Source organism: Anabrus simplex, chromosome 11 (assembly GCF_040414725.1).
Source record: "Anabrus simplex isolate iqAnaSimp1 chromosome 11, ASM4041472v1, whole genome shotgun sequence".
Lineage (NCBI taxonomy): Eukaryota > Metazoa > Arthropoda > Insecta > Orthoptera > Tettigoniidae > Anabrus > Anabrus simplex.
The window spans coordinates 66,759,468-66,786,483 of NC_090275.1; the positions used below are offsets into that span (position 1 = coordinate 66,759,468).

General features: G+C 38.1%; 1 protein-coding gene across 1 annotated transcript in view; it reads right to left on the reverse strand.

The window, feature by feature from the left end:
• Positions 1-4,090: 4,090 nt before the first annotated feature.
• Positions 4,091-27,016, reverse strand: part of LOC136883148 (uncharacterized) — a 60,524-nt gene continuing 37,598 nt past the window's right edge. Inside the window, exon 2 of the mRNA XM_067155330.2 lies at positions 4,091-15,048. Coding sequence (XP_067011431.2) covers positions 13,361-14,992 — 1,632 coding nt within the window. The 5' untranslated portion in view covers positions 14,993-15,048 and the 3' untranslated portion in view covers positions 4,091-13,360. The remainder of the gene's footprint in view (positions 15,049-27,016) is intronic.

A 27,016-nucleotide genomic window follows, 5' to 3' on the forward strand; every position in this document is an offset into this window, starting at 1 on the left:
GTGGTTTTCCGTGGTTTCCCACTTATCCTCCAGGCAAATGCCGGGATGGTACCTAACTTCAGATCACGACCGCTTCCTTCCCTCTTCCTTGTCTATCCCTTCCAAACTTACCACAACCCCCCCCCCCCCACAAACAAAGCACCTGTTCAGCATAGCAGGTGAGGCCGCCTGGGGGAGGTACTGGTCATCCTCCCCAGTTGTATCCCCAGACCCAGAGTCTGAAGCTCCAGGACACTGCCCTTGAGGCGGTAGAGGTGGGATCCCTCGCTGAGTCCGAGGGAAAAACCGACCCTGAGGGTAAACAGATTACGAACGAACGAACAAAATTCTGTTTCATAAAGATGTACACATGACTAATAAAAATATATTCACTAATAATATTAGTTCATTACACAGCTGATACAAATGGAGGTTAGAATCGGTCTGTTGCCTATGTTCTTGGTTTGGGTTTTTTCCTAGCAGTAGGCTAATCCTTGACTACGACCGACTATTAATCCACATGTTCAAAAGGCTCACTTGATATTTTCGTTGTTGTGACATTGATATATATGAAAACGGATAAAAGAAGTGAAAACAATGTGAGAGAAAATTTCTTTGCGGAAAGTGATTGAGTTAAAGCGTCAACTATTCGCAGCCTTTTGCACACTATAACCCAAGGTAACTACACTACTACTGTAACCCTCCTTATTCCTTTTACTTTTTAATTTCAAGTGCTCTTAAAAATCTCTGTTGAGGTGGACTAGCAAAATCTTTGTTTACTACCCCCAGTTGGTGGGGGCGGTAGAATAACAGCCACGGTATCTCCTGCCTGTCGTAAGAGGCGACTAAACGGCGTCCCAGGGTTCTCAACTTGGGAGCGTGGGTTGGCGAACACGGGACACTGAGATGAGTCCTGCCATTGCTTCCACTTACTTGTGCCAGGCTCATTTTCATCTACCCTTCCGACCTCCCTTGTTCAACTCTTGTTCTTTTCCGACCCTGACAGTATTAGATTGCGAGGTCGAGTGAGTCTTTCATTTTCACGCAATTCGTGGGCGTTTTCTTTCTTTGGCCGATACCTTCATTTTTCAAAATGTCGGATCCTTTCCATGTTTCTATCTGATTAGTGTTATTATAGATGATGGTTGCCTAGTTGTAGCCTACTTCTTCTTCTTAAAACAATTATCATCACCACCATCATCTTGGGTTACTGGTGATATAAGCCAAGATTTTAAACGATAGCTGGAGTATCCGAGCAGAACTGCACTAGAGAAACACAATGATACTGTGTATCACTATCAACCGGTGGAGTGCAATGCGAAGCTGCTATTTTAAGGTTAAGCTTCATTCCTTGCAGTGGAACGTTCTATTATCTACCAATCTTATCAAGCAAATGCTCAAAAGTTCTGTAATCTAACCTAAATCTCCCATTGTACCAGTATTCATATGTTTGTTACATGCCAGTACAGGCTGTTTTTGACTTAACATTTATTGAACAGTGAATACCTACACTCTGTCCGGCTCCATGGCTAAATGGTTAGCGTGCTGACCTTTGGTCACAGGGGTCCCGGGTTCGATTCCTGGCAGGGTCGGGAATTTTAACCTTAATTGGTTAATTTCGCAGGCATGGGGGCTGGGTGTATGTATAGTCTTCATCATCATTTCATCCTCATCACGACGCGCAGGTCACCTACGAGAGTCAAATCAAAAGACCTGCATCTGGCGAGCCGAACTTGTCCTCGGACACTCCCGGCACTAAAAGCCATACGCCATTTCATTTCATTTTTACCTAAACTCTTTCATTATCACCATTTGAATCAGAGTCGGCCATTTCAGTGATCTTCACGATTTTATGCCAAAATATTAAAATATCACTCGCTCACTTTGGTTTCACTAATAATATGAATTATGAGTCAAAATACACTCATGGAAATAATCCTAATAATATGAGTAACTTTCATTAGTCATGTTGTCTATGAAACAATTTAGGTACTAATATTATTAGGAATATCTAGTAATAATTTTGACCCACAAACTAATTACTAATATTATTAGCTAATAACTCTATGAAACGTAATACTAATATTATTAGTATTGGTTTCTTACCAATAATATTAGTGAAAGATGTTTTATGAAACAGGACCCAGAGTTGTTGGACCACGGATCAGCCGTGACCACTTGAGGGCCGAGACCCACTCTGCATCTACCGAAGACATATTTTTGAAAATTCTGACCAAAGTACTAACGACACTCGTTATTTTATTTATAGAGATACTATGCATATCATTTCTGAGATAAGACTATTCGTGACTAAACTTTTCTCACCGGGCGAGTTGGTCGTGCGGTTAGAGGTGCGCGGCTGTGAGCTTGCATCCGGGAGATAATGGGTTTGAGTCCCACTGTCGGCAGCCCTGAAGATGGTTTTCCGTGGTTTCCCATTTTCACACCAGGCAAATGCTGAGGCTGTACCTTAATTAAGGCCACGGCTGCTTCCTTCCCACTCCTAGCCCTTTCCTATCCCATCGTCGCCATAAGACCTATCTGTGTCGGTGCGACGTAAAGCCACTAGCAAAAAAAAAGTTTCCTCTCTGTTCCTCAATGGTCCTGAATGGTTTTATTTCATTTTCAAGCACTTTTAACAACGTGAAAATCTTATTTCCGTTACATCAGATAATTACATCCCTTGGCACGGGCTCTAGATGGCGTGGCAATGCACTTTCGTCCCCAACCAGTCCTACACGCTCGCCACCAACTTTTACACTCCCCTTTACTACACTTCATTCAATACATTTCTCATCTACTCAACGAGTGTAATTCGCTTAATGCATTTGCAAATTGCATTCTCTGTTTCATTGGATGAAGACGAAGTTAGGACAACGAACTTGAAATCCTCGTTTGAAAATTAAGCCCATACTCATTTTTTTTTCGGCCGATGACCTTCGATGTTAGGCCCCTTTAAACAACAAGCAAACAACAACATACTTTTTTTTTGCTAGGGGCTTTACGTCGCACCGACACAGATAGGTCTTATGGCGACGATGGGATAGGAATGGCCTAGGAGTTGGAAGGAAGCGGCCGTGGCCTTAATTAAGGTACAGCCCCAGCATTTGCCTGGTGTGAAAATGGGAAACCACCTTCAGGGCTGCCGACAGTGGGATTCGAACCCCCTATCTCCCGGATGCAAGCTCACAGCCGCGCGCCTCTACGCGCACGGCCAACTCGCCCAGTATATACTCATACCATGGGGGCTGATGACCTTCGATGTTAGGCCCCTTAAAACAACAGTCATCATCATCATCAATACTTACCATGATAACTCAGAAGAAACCACAGAGCTAGAGGACTGCTTGGCATGAGTCGCGCAGCTCTGAGAGAGACCTGACCATTTTCACACCAAACAAATTCTGGGGCTGTACCTCATTTAAGACCATGACTGCTTCCTTGCCCGTCCTACTGCCACCCTAATACTTTTTAAAATATATAACTTACTTGTATATGTTCGACGAATATGGCGCATTGCCGTTCCAGAATATCTAAGTAGCATGTATTTATATTGTCTCATTCATTCCCCTTTTATTAGAAGTATCGCCTGTTTGGACTCCTTTTGATTTCATCTCGCAATATGTCAAATTATAGCACATAATTGTATTACTCTCTTTGATTTGCTACATTTCCTGTTTAGAAACTTAATACTTCCACTTCATTTCTATAAATATCCTTCTCATCCACGCAAATTTACTCTTGATTTTCTCATTTCTTCACATTACTTTAGTAGGTGTACACTTATTGCATGATATGTAATGATTTTCTTTCCTTACTTACGACTTCTTTGTAGTATACCACCATCAACCACCAAATTACTACACTAATTTTCCTTTTGTAGGTGAATCGTAGATACTCTGTGATAATGATAGTAAAAATTTACAGGACTTAAAACAGTTCCTCGGTTTTTTATTATGAAGCATACTTATTGTAACTAACACAGTTACATTATTAAATTTCAAACCATCTTCAATTAGTATCACAAAATACCTCCGATGAATATCCTATGAAAATGACTGCTAGGAATAGGAAAGTGTAGAGGAATTTAAAAAGAACAATTATTTCTATATTTTTCAGGTACTTTTATTTTTGACGTTTTTTTTTTATTCGTCGGTAACCACACAATTTGGTACATAACACATCTCTAGGAGTAAATAGTATGTATGTATATATAATATTTATATGATAAAATAAAAAATTCAAGCTTGTATGTATGCATGATGTGTAGATGGTACATTGTTTCAGGAGACATAACGGAGGAAGAAGTACTTTTTCTATTACATTCCTTTGTTAATTTCAGTTTAGTCGCATTCAAGATCAGTATGTAAGTCGTAATTAATGGATTTCAAGACTTGGAAATAACTGAAATTGCCATTAGTCCTATTTTGTCTCATAAGACAAAAGGGGGTTTGGAAGTTTTTGCCCAAACTTAAATGTATGGACTTGATTATCAGAACTTAGGTTTCATTACCTCAAGATAAATTTGAATTTGTCACCTGTTTTATATGTATAGATTGTAGTCAATTCACAAGGAACTAACAATGCTATTAGTTACTAAACTCGTGAAAGCGAAGATGCCTTTTTTAAATAAAAAAAAAGAACATCAAGTCCGCTTAGGAATACAGTCATGATGTTTGTATGCTGATAAAATCAGGAAAAAAGTACTGCTAATAAATAACGGTAATTATTATAATCTTTTTACGAATATAATAAGCTTCTTATTTCTCCCTATGCCCATGTTAAGTTAAAAGAAATATAATAATCAATACAATATACTGCAATAAATACATTTTTGTCGTCACAACCCAGGAAAATGTTAGTAAGAGAAGATAAACACGTTCTGTCTTCTTCAATCTTACTTCAGTTATCGCTACAAAAATATGCATGACGATATTTCATCATCAGAAAGAAAAAGGCAATATTGTATCGTATCAGTCCTACCTTTATTTTACATCATTTTGTGCGCTGTTTATCTTCTCTTAGAGTTAGGAAAAAACTTTTAGAACATTTGTGCTTAGAAACAAGAGTATGTTCATAACTGATTATACATAATTATAGATACATAATATAGTATATATATTTAAAAACTGAAAAACTATACATTTTCTTTGCTTACAGACTTCAAGTGATCCTTGAAGCCGTTGAACAATAGAACCACAGAATCTTAAAACCGTTTGATCAGGCCAGTGTCGTTTTATTTCCATGATAGCTGCATTGGGGTGAAGATTTGTGAAAATGATAATATATGAATGAAATAAATATTTTCACTCAATCCCTTTTAAAAAGAATTCTGAGAAACAATCTGGATCTTATTTCTTCTTCTGTCACGAATGTCCATTAGCAATTAACAATTATGATAAAAGATGAAAAGTTTTCTTTTCTCAATGAAATAATACATAACTTGTCAATTGTGTAGCAAAGAAACAATACATTAGTGTTGAATCGTAAAAATATTCCTGATATAAAAATGTGAGAGAAACTTTAGCATGTGTTTAAATACGGTCAAGTACATCCATCTACTATTCATCTTACAATATAGATTCAGAAATCGGGATAGATTCTATATTTAGTTTTCCATTCTGGAGGAAGAACATTCCATTTTAAGATGCGTTATTTTATTACTCTGTTGAGTAGTTTTGTTACGAGAAAATAGATTTGCCGATTAACTGCAATTTTTCAACTTTTTTAAATAATAGACTATCAACAGACATCTCTCTGCTCAAAAATCATTTTCAACCAGAATGGACTTTTGTTTTTGCAATACACTTGAAATACATTTTTAAAAATGTTTCTTTCATGCCTCTAATTGTTATTTAAAAAATTATGGTGATCTTTGACAATTTCTACAAAAGCAATATACATCATTTTTTCTCATGAAAGACAAAGAGGGCGATGAATTATATGATGGCTTTAGTAATAGCCCATATCATTAAATGGTCGCAAAATATCATGTCATGTCTTGTTCCCCCTAATATCATTATCAAAAAAGGCACTTGTATTATTTTTTTCAATTTGATTTTTCTTGCAAAATGCCGAACTATATAATAATAATAATAATAATAATAATAATAATAATAATAATAATAATAATAATAATAATCTGCATTTATATCTCCACCAATTATTATTTGGGATGTTTTGTACAATTCCCTCTTTGTCCTTCTATGTATGCGCTGGCAATCATCTACTTCTGAAAAGCGGCTATTAAAAGCGCAGAATCACACAGAAAGGAGAGAGAGCTAGAGAGGGCAGGGAAGAGAGATATATGACTTATTTAAAATTTCCAATATTAAAAAAGGTATTTGAAATAATTTTCCTCACAAGAGTTGCTGCATTAACACATTCAATGATTTAATAAACAACGGTACAAATATCCATTTTCAAAACCAAATGTTCTCAACACGACTTTATTCACTACCTAGGATTCCTACGTTTTAAAAGGTGGAAGTTGTCAAGACCTGTCCTGATTTTGCCTCGGTCTTTTAATTGTACTTATAGGGAGTAATAAATCATTGAAACTCTAACTGTTGATAAAAAGCGTATTTTCCTGTGTTTATCTCAACTTTACATTTATCTCGAGAAAAATCTATAACGAAGTTTAAAATGTTCAAATAATTGGTCACACATGACACCAAACTTATATTTAAATTTAAATAAAGCATTTTTAACAGAGAATTCCTAAAATAACTTTTTGGTTTTAAGGACCTTCATTCTACATTTATGTATAGTTTCAACTTTAAATATTAATGACAAGTCTTTGAAAGAGAATGGTTTAATACTTGACATTTCTGGAGAGTTTCCTGTTTTAAAGGTATATCAACAATGCGCGATTTTGGTACTAAACTGAATACTAAACGGATTATTTGCCTCTGAATGATTAGGATAGTTTTCAAGTTTAAAAAACGGAATTTCAGGGGATATGTTTTGCACTTAATGGTGTGCAAAAGAACAAAATATTTGATTATAGTATGAAACAACGGAAGTACAAGGACCATCGTTTAAAATCTTTTAAAGAAATCGGTGGTCCACGATGTTCATCACCGGGCGAGTTGGCCGTGCGCGTAGAGGCGCGCGGCTGTGAGCTTGCATCCGGGAGATAGTAGGTTCGAATCCCACTATCGGCAGCCCTGAAGATGGTTTTCCGTGGTTTCCCATTTTCACACCAGGCAAATGCTGGGGCTGTACCTTATGGCCACGGCCACTTCCTTCCAACTCATAGGCCTTTCCTATCCCATCGTCGCCATAAGACCTATCTGTGTCGGTGCGACGTAAAGCCCCTAGCAAAAAGATGTTCTTATAAAAATAAAGAATTGTGTTCGTTTAGATTTTATGCTTACTTAGGTTCATAAAAAATAAATCAAACATGAACACATGAGGAAATCATCAATTACATTACATGTGAAGGTGACTTCTGTAATATTAAACAAATAACCAAGACGATTTCCAGATTCAGTTTGATATAACCGTTTGCCCACAACATCTAATCAGTCTATTATTCAATAGTGACTTAACACCTTGACGAGTTTCTGAAGGGGTAACATTACTGCTACCTGTACTTTCAATCTATCTTCAATATTCTCAGCAACTTGTTAAATATACTGAACGATGGCAGTAATTGTGAATATTTGAGAAAACATCATTCGTCTAATATATTTCTAAAATAATGCAATCAGTAGGAACTTTGAAACTTGACTGATAGTAATTCACACGGAATTATCAACTGAACAATGCTACTGTGAATCAACATACTGAACTAAGTAACTGTGACGGTTCCTGACCATTAGAGGCAGTAATCTGTGGTTTAGAGTACTTAACAGAACATCTTTGCATCTTTCCCCTTTATTGACCCACCATTAAACACTGATGTTTCTATTTTCCACAGACTAATAAGAATGAATAAACTAATGTACGACAGTTATGAATTCGCCATTTAAATATACAAATTCCTGCTATTAACCAACATACAGTATATCAACGATTTAAAAGTAGAACTTCCGATCTAATAATACGACACCCACGCAAATTAAAGCATGTTGAAAAACAGTGAATTTCGGCGGGATTAACTTAAATCAAAGTTTTATCAAACCTCTCAAACAATGAGTTTATGATAACTGTCGAAGATACTTAGTAAACAGATGGAGATTTGCACTAAAATAATGGATGATTGCGAACTGAAAAATAATATATTCTGCAGTTTAGTTGAACAGGAACGCCGTTTCGGAAAGGAGTTTTCCTTAGATTATTATTATTATTATTATTATTATTATTATTACTACTGTTTAGGATACAAGAGTAGGTTCAATTTTACATGCAGTTCTACAGAAAAACTCTTAAAAGCAGCGATAGACAAAAGACTTAAACAAACAGAATTCAATTATTAAAGAAGTTGTAGGATTGTGGAAAATGTGTTAACAGCATTCCATCGAAGTACCAGTCCCAGTAAGATGACGACAGAATGACAAATACCATCAATTATTCAAAGGTATATTTTGGATATCCACTATGGTGATGAAAGTGGGGACAACCTTCGTAATTTTTCCAGATTTTAGACACGATGTGATCCATAAATTATTTTAGAAAATATATAGAGACGAAGGAAGTTTCAGAAGAGCTGGTGCCCTTAATCGGGACTATTCAGACAATTCCCCTATGAGTAGCGGGAAGTGTTTGATTAAAAGCCAAACAGGGCGTTAGTTGCAAGATCAAGCGGACTAACAATCATGAGTAGTGTAGGGCCTCCACTGCATATGCACAACAATACGTGAAGTGCCGGCCCCGCAATCTAGGGGTAGCGTGAATGCCTCTTAACCGGAAGCCGCGGGTTTGATTCCTGAGCAGGTCAGAGATTTTTACCTGTACCTGAGGTTCACTCAGCTTTCATGGTTACAACTAAGGAGCTATTGACGGAGAGATAACGGCCGCGGTCTAGAAAGCTAAGAATGACAGCCGAGAGGATTCGTTGCACTGACCACGTGGCACCTCGCAATTTGCAGACCTCTGGACTCAGCAGCGGTCGCTCGGTAGGCTAAGGCTCATCAGGGCTGTAGTGTCATTTTATATATATATACGTGAAGTCATGATTGAGAAGCTGGAGACGTTCGTTTGATGAAACAGCATAATGGAAACATAAGTACGATGTTTTTAACGCCCAGTATGAATCCACTTGGCGTTCGCGGAATTAATAAGGCGAGTTTCCGTAGAATTTTTTCAACTAACTGGATATAGGTTTACGACTTTGCAAAGATCAACAACATAACTTTCCTAAAACAGTAAAAGATCAATCCCAGCCTGCCATCAGCCATTAAAACAGCTATCTCTACCTCTTGCCGTCAAAGTGCCGTTCTATCAAGGTACTTGAAATATAAATACCTCACATGTGCTAGGTTTATCTCCCTTTATGAAATACGTGATCAAACGAACTGTTGCAAATAACAGGATTGATATATGCTACAAAGAGCTTAATTTTAACACTTTACATCGTCAAATTGTATCTTCCTTTTATATAACTTCAAACGAACTCTTTTCATTTCTCCTTTTTAAATTCAAACTCATGATGAAAAGAAAATTACAGTTATGTTTCAACTGGCACTTACAGAAATCTTTTATATTCTCCTAGAGGGTGTTTGTTTTAATATGGGTACAGTAACATATGTACTGATTGAGTGTAAGATATACTCCAACCGATGTGACACGTGAATACTTGAATTTGTTTGAATGGAACAGAGAAGTCGATAACAAAACAGAACAATTCGTTCAATGTCAATAATAGTGAAATAATTACGAGATAAATCATATAAGAATTGAGGAAAATTTTGAACTGAAAATCATCAAATAATGGTGGTCTTTTACTGTTATGATTATACAAATAAGCAAGGGAGAGAACTATGATCAATCCATTAATGTTCAATTCTAAACTGCTTTATTAAGTACCTTAGTCAATACAAAGCGAAAAATATGTAAGTTCTTTGATTTTCTGATTAGGTAACAAGGCCGCTAACCCTAGTTCATATCAGAGCTCGGTGGTTAAATAAATCAACCCAATTTTCCCCAAACAACTGAAAATAAACCTATCAGAATGTTTCATTAGCCATTCAATTTTCCTCGTTTTTTTATAGGTTAAACCTGCATATTTTTGAAGGTAAGTCGTAACAATACTTATATGAAAATGAGTATGTTTTATTTATTCAACTTAAAATAGATTGTCTCTGAAGACAATAATTTTCACAAGTTTGACAATGTAGTCGATTTCGAAGCTTTTGCAAACATTATGAATAACTGCAGGCACATAAAATATGTCAAAGTAATCTCTAAGTACAATAATTGTTACGTTCATTTCCGATTTCATTATAAGCCCAACAATGAAAAATTCATTTGGAATTAAATCCTATGATAATTTATTTCACAAGGGAACTAATATATTCTCCCGGCAAAGATTTTGGAATACAAACGGATCAAGTCTTTACAATTTCCATGTCACATGTATGCCAGCGAATTTAACCATAGGCTGTGTGTAGAATTAAATTTAAATTGTCATTCTCTGTGAGCAAAATTGTTTTTCAGATTGCCATACCATATGCTTAATTATACAACAAAAATTCTGCATGCAATTTATTCATTACTCCAGTACCACAAATGCAATAAATAAGATTTTTTTCATTAATCATCAATCAGAGCTTTGTAAAAAGTACTATCAAAAGACTCAAATTTTTCCTTCATTCCTCATAATACTTTGTTTTTAAAATTTTGACAACAGAAAAAAAATTGAAAAATCATGCAAGATATAAACACAGAAAATATGTATAGTATCACACTTTGGTAATGCCAACGTAAAATAAACTGCCCATTATTTTGTTCCAATTTGGTAAAGTTCAAATAAAACCAGTAATTATCTTGAGATAAGTTAACCAAACCTTAATTTCAGGTTGTCTGTAAAAACACAATGACTTGGTATGTAAATATTACAATGTGTTGGACCAGCTATTCCATTTATAACATTTTCTCAGCAGTTTCTACCAATTGGTCAGTTAACTGTAATTATACTGTGTTTCACTTAAAAATGAACAAGAAAGAAAGAGTTGAATTTTGGAGTACAAACCAATTTATATTCCAAAAATTCACCAGTATACAAATTCGGTATTTGTTAAGCCTTACCAAGACATCAACAAAATTAGCACTTTGAAATATGCAAGGAAGTAAATAATGTTATTGGTTTAATTTTTATGGTGTTTGGAGATGCAACGCAAAGAAGTATCTACTGGTATATCTAACATCTGAATGGAGTTAAGAGCTTATTTGTTTCCTTCTCTATTCTGCATCATTATTGAAATAATCTACCAGTGTCTCGGAAATGCAGAATTCATGTAGATAAGTGTCTGTGTGACTTTACATCTAAAATTTATTACTTTGGTATTGGACACTGTTAAGTTCCCTATTCAGGCAGACAAACATCGAAAATGTGCATGCTTACTTATTTAGATAAGCCTCCCTTGAAGGGACGAAAAAAATGAGAAACTAGGATACAGTATTTGGAGTTCTGAAAAGGTCCGTTGTAAAACTGAAGGATAAAACTTTTTGAGAAGTTTGATTGAGTTTTGGAGAAAATGTGGAGAATTACTGATCCTGTACCTTTTGGCAAAATGTAGGTCATAACATCATCAATGGAAGAATTATAACATACTTTTTCCTCCACAATGAATTAATTAAATAATAAAATTGCGCCAAATTTCTTTAAAACTTAAACAGCACACAAAAATGGGAATTTGTTTTTCATTAAATCAAAAGTTGTAGTTCCTCTTAAAACAACAATCACTACCTCTAAATCAAATTCTCTCATGAAAACAAATAAACTCTTCATATTCAGGCATTTACCCTCCAAAGAACGTGCTATAAAATCCAGTATCTAACATAATTACAGTGTTGTGCTCATCCTTCAGGCAGGTCATACAACTGCCTTCTGGAACCTCCTCCTTCATGATATAACTCAACTTTACTGTGTTACTAATATTGTACGTGAATACTACATTTAGGCCTTCCTGAATGTGCCAACAAATTTGTTCATTTTTGACGCCTCCGTACAAAGAAATGGCTTGTTCCCAATTATGTAAAGTTATTACAAATGAATTTTTAATTTTTTCTAATAAACACTTCCACATTTTGAAGTCAGTATCTTACATTTAAAAGTATAAATTACAAGTTCAATACAATGACCTCAAGTGACCTCCAATATCAAATTTGACTTCCAACAAAAATTTCAATTTCAATGACTGGCAAATATTCTTTGCATGATTTTAATGTGCTAAAAAGTAACTCCCGTTTTCAAAATCAGAGCTGACATCAAATCTGGTAATTATATATGTAGGCTATATTTGAAGGGCATTTCCAATAAACAAATAAAGACTTGGCCATCCTCTTTCTTGCCACATCATGGAACACAGTGTAGTACATTGGGGGTAGAGTGCTAGTAACAAAGGCAGATTACACTTTTCCACTGGGCAGAAACATACATTTCATTTGCATATTCATGCATTACCATTAGATACACTCTCTTCTCTTATCACCCTCTCCATACAAAATACTTGCAAAACACAAGTTTGTTTTTAGAATAATTCATTTTTCTTTCCCTTTACACATCTAAAACTGTTTTCCAGACATTTTAAAAATGGGAATAACTTTGTAGTGTACTGTATGTTTGTGTAATTCATATACATGCAATATCTAAATTTATATACATAACTATGTTAATATACATTTCTTTTCAATTTAAACTCTATATATAACATTGAAATTTTATGTCACTTCAGTTTCCTCCTTAATTGTGGACCACTTGCCTTAAGTAAATTTTCGAGGAAACAGCCTCAACATTCTTAACCGAAATAGTCTGTATATATTTTGGACCAACAATGTAAAAATCCAACAAAGCTGTCATCTGCTTTGATGCCTTCTTACTTCTTTTTCTATTTTTACATAAAAATAATATGTAACAGTTTCTTACAATTCTGCTGTGCTTTTATATTGCTTGTAGAAAGCAATAGTACAACAGAATTTAAAAAGTCGAACAAAAAAAGTTGCATGTAAAACTATAACTTCATATAATTTCACACAGTGTGCAGGCAACTAGATTTATGTAACTTCAAAATACTCTCATATACTTTCTCCATACTTTTTTTTTATAATTCGAGGTTTTTAAATAATTCATTTTGTTTCTTCAGGAACCGACCGAAGTCCAAGTGAGTAACGCGTTTATACAGGGAAGATATTTAAAACTACATTAAACGAAATTTTACGAACGGTTATTCCTCCATTTTCGGTTGGAGTGGTCGTGTTTTGTATCATTCACTCGCTACGACTCAAGAGAAGCTATCAAACTATGATACACTACGGACTGGATCTCACCGAAAATGGACGAATGACCGCAAGAGTACTGATGTTCTGTCGTATCCAACACCATAGCATTGTTGTTATTGTTGTTGTTACCCAAACAGAAATTACCACACGGTGACATCACATTCTTGTTGCTATCACTGATATCAAACCTGAGCGGGTGAGAGTCCACTGTCGTACACTGATCGGTTGAGGTTTGTTGAGATCTCCAACATGAATCGATCGTTGGTCTCTCTTCCTCTATATGAACGGATGACGGAGATGATCTTGTCCTATTTGCGTTACTACACAGAAAGAGTCTCCTTTCAACATCCTCACTGTCTTCGAGAACAACTTCGATATCGTCAGTCTCTTCGGATTCACAAGAAAGAGGGTGGGAGGACGGAGGATGAGAAAGGGAGGGTTCCGATGATCGGGACGATTGCTGTGTTGTGGAATCAATTGTCCTACACAACCTATCACACTCCTGCTCTTCGACAAACCTATCCACTGATTTACTGCTCTCACAATCATCAGTTTGCAATGATGAAGGTAAGGACATTTCGATATCCACAACGTTCACTTCGTCGTCATTGTCCTCACTATCAAACCTCGGCCGTTTGGATGAAACATCTTGTCCATTGCTATCAACAGTAGCAGAACTCAGAGCTGAAGAAAGTGAAATGTCAAGGTCGAGAGAGGAAGAACTGTCCACATCTTCAGCGGATAGTCGAGGCCGCTTACTCGGTTGTTCAGGGGTGAGTACGCCACTAGACTGTAGTGCTGAGGATAAGGTCATGTCAGGTGTCACAATATCAATATCTACAACATTGACATCCTCATCTTCATCGTCAGTATCGTCAATAGAAGTCAGCATCCTGGGTGTTGGTGGCATGTAGAACTGACTTAGGACATCGTGAACATCACAGTCTTCCACTTCATCGAACGTACGTTTCTTGCTACTAGATGACGTTGTTGAAGATACTGTTGAAGAGATGGTAGAAGATGAAACACTGCCGTTACTGTCCTCGCCCACTTCCCCGGTAACATCCACTAATTCGTCGATGGTTTCATCACAAACAACAAGCTGGGAAGCAGGCTTTTGAGGAACGGCATCCTCAACTTGCTGAGAAGAAGGTTTGTGATCGTTCTCGAAGTCAGACACAGTGAAAGGTGAGGCATTCTCCTTGTTGGCTTCAGTGGCAGCAGAAGGAAGAAGAGAGTTACTGTCGTTTACAACAGAGGAAGGGGTGCCATTCTGACGAGATGTGTTACTACTGAAACACCTATTAGGATATTGTTTCTGAAGCTTCTCTTCACGAGCTTCTCGTTGCAGCCTTTTCATTGTGTTGTTGATGAGCACAGATCGCCTAAGAGAACTCTCAGGGTCCTCAATCTTACGCAACTTATTGATTGAGATCTTGAGCACTTTGCGCCGTTCTTCTTTCAGGCGGTACTTGGCACTTATCATGGTGGGACGCAGTTTGGTGACAAATCCACCAGTGCTGCCGCCATTGCCATACACTCGTGAACTAGTAGAAGAGGAAGAGAACAAATCATCTCCACTCCCACTATTATGCTGATCCACCAACGCTCCGCCACCCGACTTCATCCTGGGGGGAGCGATGGATTTCTTGGCCTCTTCACTTGGGGTCTTACGGTCTCCACCTGAAACATAAAAGGGAAATATTTAGTGCTATTAAATAACAGTCAAATTTTCTTATGCAAGTTTCAAAATATATAATACGACAGTGCCGAGAAGGTTGGCATGTGTGTAAAAGTGTTTCCTAGTTAGAAATGCACTGTAACCGTGATGGGTATTATAAAAACCTCAAACGGATATACTCATATCAAACAATCTGAATGCGCACTTCTTACAATGGGCTATATCCCCTCTAACTGAATGGGAGTAATTTTAGGAATTAGGTTTGAGTATGTAAACAAACGAGGTAAAGGAAACTCGTACAATGGGTGGAGGATCACAAGACCCTTACGATATTATATATCATAGTGGAGAGAGAGAGAAAACGTACAGACACTAATAACAGCACAGAGAGAGACAGAAAGACGTTCCTCTTCTCGTCTCGCCATACATTATTCATGGGCCCTTCTATAGAGACTATTTGCCTTGTGTGCGCCCGCGCGCTACATAACGTTACTGCAGAAGGCAAAGCCAGGCGAGAAGAGCCGTGGCTCTAGATTGCGGTATGTGTGGGGGAGAAGCCAGCGACACTCACAAAATACGTCGTCTGATCGCTCAGCTAGATTATCGGTCACAAACAAAATGTATATCCACACAAGCCTTACTTCGTAAGACCGATTCGGCTGAACGATGAACTCATAAACATCCACTTTCCTCAAAATTGTATTATTTTTCACTTTCCACAGAACTGCAGGAAACCGAATTCATCTCGTACCCATCTATTCATGTTTAATATTCCCCAGAAAGGCGTTCCAAACGTTAACATTAAATTTTCACTTGCCTTTAGTACTAGACTTTCCAGTTAAAAGCAGAGATACAGTATATGATAACTTACACTAACAGATTGTAAACGAATGATTCGATCAACAGCACACGCTACTGGTCTCCTACGTTTGATTACTGTCAGTTCTATAGCAGTAGTCAAGTGTATGGGTGTTCAGTCTTCAGTATTTTCCTCGAAAATAAGAGAAACTGAGGAAACCATATTCTGATTAGCCAATGCTCGTACAGGGTTTCTAACCTCGGATCTGTGAATGATGTAGTTTCATCAAATTGCGGAACGAAATCAGCTAGGAATGCGAGTAGAGTTCATCAATCTTCAAATGCGGGTCTCAGAAAGCATAAGTGAGAGAACTGTTTCTTCTACGGAGCTTGGAATGCCTGGTCATAAGCGCCGTATACTTGGTGTGTGTGAATTCTTGCCAGATAATAACCGGTGTCCAGTGAGTAAGAGCGATGGTAATAGACCAACTCAGAAATCGTTCCTGATCGCTAATTGCAGAGTTCAATGGCAGTGATTTCAGCAATGAGTAGACATCATATGGAGGTGAACCAAAAGGACCAATTCATGTTCTCGTGAAAGGCAGGAAGGTTTCGAACCTTCTTCCCACACTAATTAGAGTGAAAAAGGAGAGATTTGATCTCTAGAAAAGAAACTGAGAGCAAGGACGATGACGTATGATTCTTACATATTATTTCAGTATGTAGAATAATGTGAAGAGATATGCAACAATTCCGTGGTTTCCCATTTTCACACCAGGTAAATGCTGGGGCTGTACCTTAATTACGGCCACGGCCGCTTCCTTCCCACTCCTAGCCCTTTCCTGTCCCATCGTCGCCGTAAGACCTATCTGTGTCGGTGCGACGTAAAGCAACTTGCAAAAAAAAGATGCAATTCAAAAAATTTGTGGTAGTTCGAAATAACAACTTGATCAGCAATTAAACGACCATGGCGATCAAAAACGATTTTTAAATATAAACTACAGCAATACAGCACAAGTTTCTCGGAGAGAGAAAAATATTCTTCCTATGTGAGGTATTTATCTAGTTATACCATATCTGGTAGATGCATCTTATAATTCTTCTACTGATACATCAGAACCCATATTAAACATGAACTAATAGGTCTCGATTGAGAGTGGTTGGTTGAGTGTGCCAGAACAAAGACAGGAAGTGACGTGCCCGTGAGGTCAATGGGAAGAGGGCTTTTTCTCTAAATGGCTTCACTGTGGTCTAGCGGTACATAGTGAATACGGTATTGAGAAATTCACTTTCTCCCGCAATTAATGGCAATTGTGGGCCATTGAACAATTTGCAGCAAAAAATAATTTATTTTCGTAATCGTGCACCGCAAATGAAAGGAAATTTGATTTTCCAATCAATTGTACAATATATAACATTTCATTTCATCTTGAGTCATTTATTATTGCCCCAGAGGAGTGCGACAGGCTTCGGCAGTCGGCACATTTCCTATCCTCGCCGCTATATGGGGGGCTTTATTCATTCCATTCCTGACCCGGTCGAATGACTGGAAACAGGCTGTGGATTTTCATTCATAATTACATCATTGAGTTTTGTTATAATTTTAACACTCGTCTACGTTACTGGTGGAAGACAGCAAACAATAACAGCTGGAATAAGAAAAAGCCGATATACAATGCAGACAATACCTCAAAAACGTTTATACATTTTCTACGAAAGGGTTTCTTCTTTTCTGCTGCTTTTTCCCCACACCTGTGGGGTCGCGGGTGCGAACTGTGTCGCACAATATGGAGGGATGTAATCACTACTGCGTGGTTCTGTGGTGGTTGGAAGTGTGATGTATTGTCTGAATATGAAGAGGAGAGCGTTGCGACGTACACAAACACCCAGTTCACGCGCCAGAAGAATTCATCAGAAGCGATTCAAATTTCCACCCGGCCGGGAATCGAACCCGGGACCCTCTGAACCGAAAGGCAGTACGCTGACCATTCAGCCAACGAGTTGGACAAAGGGTTTCTCTAACAGAGTTTTTATAAGACTCTAACAGAGTTTTTATAAGACTACATCTCCTTACGAGAAGGGCGTACAAATAGCGTAAAACACAATGCATAGGCCCTATCTAGTTAGATATTTGGTTTACATTGGATAATTAGTAGTTTGCAGCTCCAGTTTTAATACAAGTAAAAAAATAAATGCGTACAACTTTGAATTTATTGTTGATATACCCGGGAGCCTCCGATAAAGCGAACATGCCTTCAGGACTTTACATTAATGGGCAATGAATCCATACACCAAGTTACTTCTAATTGAACAGAACCTCATCCTCAATAGTACGTTCACCACTTGTAAAACAATGTTTGCTTAACTGTTTGAGTATTTTTTGACAGGTATATTCCTGTGAAAGCTCTTTTTTTTAATTTGCTTTACGTCGCACCGACAGAAAGGTCTTATGGCGACGGTACCTGTAACAGAGTAAATCGGACGGCATAGACTGACGACGACCTTGCTCAACCAAGTTAACGAGATATACAACACACAGTTCTTCAAAACAAACAGCTTCGTTACATCGTTCCTCTTTTTTTTAATATACGACTTCCCTATTACATGCATGCTAATATTTCTTTATAACAGATAATATTTCTAAAAAAAGACCACAGCACAGCTATTCTCTTCTGCGTGTTTTCTTTTCTCCTTTTTGCTCTTTTAAAATACATGTACGTAATTTATAAAACAGGAATAAATTTCATGGACCAGTTCTATGCACGCGAACAAGCTTCACCACACTGCATTAAAACACACACACACACTAAATATCCAATAATGAGATGAATACATTTGAAAAATATAATGTGAGGTAGTGAAAAAATGAAATTAAATACATTAAATAGATGCGCGTTCGTACACATCCGGATTTTTTGTACTCGGTACAGGCAATAACAAAAAATACTCTCCTAAAAATATATTTAAATAATCCTTTTACTTCTCTTGTCAGGTTGAATGCGTGAGATGCACTGCGCTTTTGTTCCCTTCTATCGTTGGGAAAGCGACCGCCAGGACGCGTGTGTGTAGCAGCTAAGCAATCCAATATTCTACAAAATTCGGGCCGCATACAAACCTGGTTACAACCTTACATTAAATCCAGTTCCCCCTCTACACACAAGAGAGAGGGCGGAGGAGGGAGAGAGGGATGCTAATCCAGGTTAAAGTCGCTAGAGGATAATGCAAATTAACCGCGGGCTTCTCTCGTCTCGTGCTGTTTAAACTGAGACAAATTTTAAAGCTGCTACATGTCTGAGACACTTGAGTCTTAGTAATTGTTGTGGCTTCCCATGCTTGCAGAAAACAATCTAGCTAAAATACGGGTGACGTCGGAGTCCAAGTTGATGTCAAAACGGACTATATTCATTATTTCTAATAAACGCAAATAGTCGTAACTCATCTGTATTGCAGATGTGAATTTCATACTTAGAAGGGCAATGTTAGCCGTAAATTAAAATCAAACAGTTGTGGTCACTGACTGGTTCTAATCCCGTTGATAGAAAAACATACAGTATTTACCATCAGAATATTGGCCGGCGGGTCTCTAGATTGCATGCCCTCGCCCCCACAAAAAAAGTTTGGGTTCAATGCCACAACATCGCCGCAGTCCTCATACGGTGATTCGTCCGTCGAATGGAGGCGTTAAGCCTTCAGCAGACCCTTGGTGTTATCCGGCAGGAGTAGGTTCTACGCCGGCGAACACAACCAGACGCGCAGGTCGACCATGGACCTCAATCAGGCCACATGTTCCCATCGTCATCTCTACGCAAATTCAAAAGCACTTCAATGTACATTTACGAACGTAATATGTATGTTGAGTACTCGTCCCCAAGGCTGGTTGGATCTTCAAAGGCGAGTACTCAGCTGTCGCAGATGGCCTAGGTGTCGCTGAAGATGTTTACCAGGGAAACGAGGAGTGAGGTAGACACGATATGGGCCGTGAAAGCATCAATGAGTGAGGTAGTTTCCCCGCTGCTTTCCTCGCCGAGCTGGAAGCTAGCCAGGCCTATAACCTATAACAGTGTACCAACCCCACTGATATGCATGTTCCAATCAACCATATGAGCGTCCTTTTCACACCAAACATAACAGACTGGCTGCATAAAGAATGGTGTTACTACAGTAGCATCGCTCATACCTCAATCACTTTCATACTGTCAAAGCCAAGGATAAGACTAAGAGGAAGTAACAAAATAACTTAATTTAGTCCATACCAGAAGATAGTGCACTGAAAAAACTAGTTCTCGACAACAAAGGTAGCAACGTAAGATACACGAGTAAAAGATCGACCAAGTTGTCTGAGCGGTTCGTGTCACGTACTTGTATTCGGGAGATGGTGGGTTCGAACCTGAATTTTGTTTTCCGTATTTAACCATTTTTACAAGAGGCCAATGCTCAACCGTCCGGCTCCTTGGCTGAATGATCAGCGTAGTGGCCTTAGGTTCACAAGACACCGGGTTCGATTTCCGGCCGAGCCGGAGACTTTAGCCGCGTTTGGTCTATTCCTCCAGTGTGAGTGCTGTGTGTTTCTGATCGTCTTATACAAATTTGCATACAACACATCACACTACAAACCGCCACATAAACCCCTAATTTTGAATACATCCCCAAAAGGGTTGGCGTCAGGAAGAGCATCAGGGCGTAAAATCAAGCTAAATATACATTAGTGCCTGCCCCAGAAAATAAGCGTAATGTGACGTTAAGTTATACACTGTTTTGGAAAACAGGAAATAAAATCAGAGTGTCAAGAAAGCAGCAAGTACGGCTCGGGATAGTTCAGGCTAAGGTCACACACGCTTGGTTCACCGGAAACAGTTCAGCACCAGTCAGTCAGGTGAGAAGGCGGCCTGGCCTCTAACAGTCCCCTCCACACACAGCTGGCCATGAAAGCCGCAGCAACCTGGGATGCCATGTTACGCTACACAGCGAGCAAGAGAAATCTACACAACTAAAGATCGTTTTGTGTGTGTGTGTGTGTGTGTGTGTGTGTGTGTGTGTGTGTGTGTGTGTGTGTGTGTGTAGAATTCACTGTCAAGCGTAAATCACTATTTACATGGTATTTGTGAGGAAAAATAAAGTATTCATTGTCGAGGATAAATCCTAAAAAAATACTGTGTGAAAAAAAGGCATTACAAAATGTTATTACTTTGATGCTGCTACCGTACGACATCCCTTGTTCTACGGCACCTATCCCTTGTGGATTTTCTCTCTCTCTACGGAAATGAGACAGAAAATGTATCACATTTACTTCACTGAGAATTGTAATGGTAATAGAAAGGTCGAAGCAATAACACAGTGACCTAGCCGGATTAGATATAATTAGGCCCTCCATTATTATAAATAAATTAGGACGAAAATGTCAAAACTGCTGATGAGCACGGTTATAATATAATCAATTACCGGTAAATAACGGTGAACTTTAACACGTTACGGTGCTCCGTTGTCCATGGCCCACTAGGAACGGAAATACATATAACTTGAATTCAATTCTTACCACACAACTGTAAACTACAATGAAAACTTGGAATGGCGCGTAAAAAAGCCGCTCAACACAGATGACACTGTGCCACAACAACACAAAGAAAAATATGCCTCACTGCCAACCTAATAACCGTATGTCATCCCAATTGGGGAACACACAAATGGTAACTTTCAAGATAAGATTATATTATTACCTCTCTTTTAGCAACATTTAAAATAAATTTAAATATATCATCTATATGCAGATTACAAGTAAATCAGAATATATACATCGCAACATAGGTTCACTGTCTTTACTCTCTGTAACTTTCTCGGATGATCAAAGACCTCCATTCATAATGCTAATTAGATAAATTGCGGAGAATATCTACGTCTTTATAGGCTCTACGTGCGCCTTCATTGTTGCTATTAGATGCTATCCTGACATCCTATAATCGTAATTTGAAAGGTGAACGTTCACAACAAAAGACCATCACAAATGATATAACAAAATGATGAAAGCAATACTTCTTGTTAAATGGTGCAAACAAATGAGATAAAAAGCAGTTCACATATCTGAACACAGCTGAACAACTTGACACATGACTTCACTCCTCTACTGATAACAGACGACGCAATGAATAAAAACTATCAGAAAACAAGAACTTCTCCTTTCTGCAAGCCTCTGTGAATTTACTAACCGCCACCACAATCCTCTATTTGTAACTTGTTCTGTGGCCTCGTTCAGTTCTATACCTCATATTTTTAAATCATTAGAAAATGAGCCTAACCTTCGTCGTTTTACCCTCCGTAACAGAGTTCTAGGTAACCTATCCTCCTCCATTCGTGTCACATGACCCTTCCACCGAAGCCGGTTTATTATGCATACAGCTTCATCCATAGAGTTCATTCCTAATTTATACCTCTTCTTCCATCCCGAGTCTGCCGTTGTTTCCACTTGTTTGTACCAGCGATCATTCTCGCTACTTTCATATCAGTCACTTCTAACTTATGAATAATATATCTTGAATCTACCGAGCTTTCACTCCCAGAAAGCGACATTGGTCTGAAAACAGACCGATGTAAGAGATAGTTTCGTCCGGGAGCTGACTTCCTTCTTCCAGAATACTGTTGATCGCAACTGCAAGCTCACTATGTTAGCTTTACCTTGCTAAATAACATTCCTCCTGTTTTTCTGGCAATTACCTCTAATAAAACGGCATCTAAGAGACTTCGGTTCCCAACGCCTAAATTACTGCGCACAACATACGTATCACACTGATATCAACAGTTATTTTATTACCACGTGGATATTAAGGATGACCCAGTTTTTAACTTGCATCATTCTCTTTCTCTACCCGTAACATGAGTTTTTGCAATATTAATACAGTGTTTCACTAGAATTCGGTAATATGCATCCCTGATATACCGCAGGTTCTCTGAGAAAAATGAACTTATCACGTAGAATTTCTTTCTTGAAATCAACAACAATGGAAGACGCATAATGCCCTTCACCCTCCCTTTTAGAAAAGTCCTTCAAAGAGAAATAAAGAACGAGTAGCAGCAGGGTAGGAAGAAAATCCATATTGTAAAATGTATCATGTTCTGCGGGTGTTCCGCTATACTTGATAATATTTCTGGACAACAAATACATGTTTTCGGTTCTACAATACCAATTTCGTCTCTCCTTATTCTTCGAGATTCAGTATGAAGAGTGTACATCCAAATACAGGTTTATATATTTTCTAATCCAGTTTGAAAATTTCAAATTTAGAAAGCAAGTGGTTGTAGAGTGGTCTCAATAAGCCACTGCAGCAACCGGGAACTCTCAGGGTGCTCCTTTCGCTGCAGCTCTTAGTAAGTACTATTTACACAAAATAGAAAAAAACACACTCACCAGATTACCACTCAAAAGACTTCATATGTGACGCTACAATAACACAACATTGCTTGAAGTAGTGTGCAGGTGAAACATGGAAAAAAGATCCATTACACGTGAGGTATTAATAAGAAAAGGCTCCAAGGTCCGGACTGACTGAACTATTACTCTAATTTTTAGAGTGATTATTCTATCATCATCTTGATACAGGCAAAATAACATTTAAAAAATAAGTGAGTCTGCTGCAAAGATCACAGACAATACGCGCGAAGCCTAGTTAGTTCTCCGATCGCCTCATAGAGGCCACGAGCGTGCCCGTAGCGTAAGTCTTGCTTGAGTAGACATGGCTCATCGAGACACTCCCGGTAGAAGAGAAAAGATACGTTCTTAACGGGTGGATGAAAGAAACATCGTAATAATAATAATTTCTAGAGATGCCATGATGATATCTTTACCTTAATATTGCTGACCAATGTATTCGACATGGGCTACTAGGAAAATCGCGAAGGTTCTTCCGACGTGTCAAATGTAACATCTAAACTGAAGTATACGTTCATTGTTGGTATTACTGACGATATAATTAACAAGAGATAGGCATTTATGGCGGGAAAGTATGTTTCTTAAAGAAATTAACGAACAATTTGCTCTCGGAGAAAATATTTCCTCAGAAATCTTTGCGAGGCTGAGTCCTTATTACTCTAGATCTTCGAAATAGCTTACATTCCTGCAGAGCTAGAGATCGAACTTGGAGCCACTTGGACGACGGTTCTCTACGCCTTCTTCTTCTTCTTCTCACGCACCTTGTCCGTTATGTGGGGTCGGCGACGCGACAGCGACGTTTGCTTAGCATCCTGTCTGGGCATCCTCAGCGCTGAGCTGGAGTTCTGCTATATCCATTTCGATCTTCCGGTCCAAGGTCAGTTTAGGTCTTCCGCGGCCTCGTCTTTCTTCCCTTTGCTCCACCGCTACTCTGCTGAGCAAGTGTCCTTCCTCCCTTCTTGGCAAATGACCGCGCCAGGAGATTATTTTCTGTCTAACTTTGTTGATAATACGAGTACTTGCGAATCTCATTTTCTTCCCGAATGTCCTCATTCCTTCTACCTACTATCCTCATAAGCTCTCTAATTTCCTTAACGCCCAGCACTCCGCACCTCTATTAGGTATATTTAGAGTAACAGCTTATTTTCACCAGCTCTCTAGTCGCTACGCAAGAATTTATTAATCAGGATTTTTCAAAGTGCAGCCGAACTAAATACTGACAAGAAAGGCACCTTTTCCTTCTGCCCTTGGGCGGTGTTGGTAGCACAAGGTTATTACCAACTTGCCTCTAGAACTGTAGCCTATACTAGAGCAAGGTTGGCATGACTACCGTTAGCGGACTTATGGAGCAATACAGGAGGCCATGCTGATAAGAGGTCCGGTGACCCTACATAGGAGACCTTGATCCAGTTCGCTACCATCATTGAAAACACCGCTTTCTTTGTTGTAAGGATAACCGCACATTAACAACACAGTAAGATTCCACTAAATAACGTTGACGAATAACTTCTGCAAACTGAAAGTGAATGGCAGTAAAACTTGTAGCCTACTTCTTTCTCTACTGTACATAAACATAACGAATTTATGATTTAAAGAATATACCAGAATTCGATGGAACAGCTTAATAGATTTTGACCATTAACAGAATATACAACAACAAAACAGTAATCACAGAAACGATCTCACATTTGGAGATTTAGTAAAGGTCTGACAAATGGAATTCCCCACAGTTAAAGATAATAGCAAAAATAATTAATTACACTCTACCAAGACACAATAAACTTTGCATGCCACAACTGGCAAAGAAAGTAGGCCCTACAGTACTAATAGACAAGGAAGTTAACAAATTCAATTAAGAGCAAATGAACGTATTTGGAGATCAGAAGCATGACATTCTTCAAGTATCTCCAAGTTTCGGAACGTGACAACTTGTGGATATTTAAAAGGGGTGGCGCACAACACTGATACTCTCAAAATATTCTGTATAGGCATATTATATGTGAGGCGCTATCCTACGTGTCATTGAATCTTTCCTTACTAATCATAAATATGATAAATTTACATCAATGATAAGATATAACATAATCATTACTTGATAGATTGTTCTAAGGACGGTTTCAAAGATATTTCCATAGATAATATTAACATTGACAGAAAGAAATCTTTGAAAAACAATTACTACTGAAGTACTGTATCACTTATAGAAGCAATTATTCCCTAATAAAATAGAGGTTTAGGTTAGTAACAAAGGTTTCGCGCAGCTTCATGTAACAATATTAAGGAATGTCCGTTTTGGAAGCATTCCTGTGCCAGAATTCCTCATGCCTGTTCCTTTATACAGACATTGCGACAAGCTGTCAAAGCCCACAGTAATCAGCTGTTGCAGAGCTCGTCCCACTTGCGCGGCCTGGCGTGACCAAACGCAATGGATGACGGGAGAAAGTACTTCGCTATATAAGAGAGAAAGACCAGTCTCTTATGCCGTCACGAGCAGCGGAATATATTCACTATCTTGACCCTATTATTTCATGTAGCTGTGCAGAATTTGTTCTACAAACTAAAATATAGTGTTCTAAATGCTATTAATGAAACAATCCACTAAAACATTACGCTGAATGTACACCAGCAAACTTTTCTGGAATGAATACAACACGGAAGAGATTCCGTAATTAAACTGCCTGAAATGATGTCTTGCTACATTGACGAATTCATTCACAACCAGTGTTACGCACGAACTTGTGAATAATTAGAAAGAGTAATCAAATCATATTAAGTGAAAAAGAGAAGAATGGCAATAATCATGTATATGTTTAATGAGTTGATAGTTTGCAAATCGATTTAAAATTAACATTTTGCTCATTCATGTCGTTGTTTTAATATACACTGCAAAACCTAGTGAGAAAACACGCGTATTTCAGCTATCAACCAAATCCTTAATGTATGTTTTTGTAATCAATCTACCACTCGCTCTTACTTGTAGATAATACGACTGACATTCCGAGGTCCTAGTTAGGATTGCTAATCGCGCTTTGCATAAACGTCTGGAATGGAATTCACTCAGCCTCGTGAAAGCCACTCTATTGTTTAGAATTTTACAAAAACGTCGCTTAAAATATTATTATTACAATTATTATTGGTTTTACGTCCCAGTAACGAATTGTTATGGTTTTTGGAGACGCCGAGGTGCTGTAATTTTGTCCCACAAGAGTTCTTTTACCTGCCATTAAATCTACTGACACGATGTTGACGTATTTGAGCACGTTCAAATAACACCGTAGTGAGCCGGGATCGAACCTGCCAAGTTGGGCTCAGAAGGTCAGCGCTCTACCGCCTGAGCTAATCAGCCCGGCTATTATTATTATTATTATTATTACTAAGACAACATGAAATTAGGGTAAACCTAGGAGGAGTACGGGCGAAAGAGGTAAGAGAGAACTTGAGAAAGTTATGTAAGTTGTGTAATCGTAACGCATCGGGGGTTGAAACAAAATAATAAGCCTAATCATAATCATGGACTAGGTTGCAGAAATTCTTAAGTGATACAATCTATCAGATTCAACATTCTAACTGCACTGATATCTAGAAACGAAAGTGAAGTTCTACTGGACGGGTCCTAGGCTATGTTGTACAATTATTTTGGAGATCATTAATATAAACTTTAACTTTTTATTTTTCCAGAACGCTGTATTGTTTCGGATTTAAATATCTTAGGCTAACTAATGGTAATTTCGCACAAAAACTGTGGCTGTATTCTT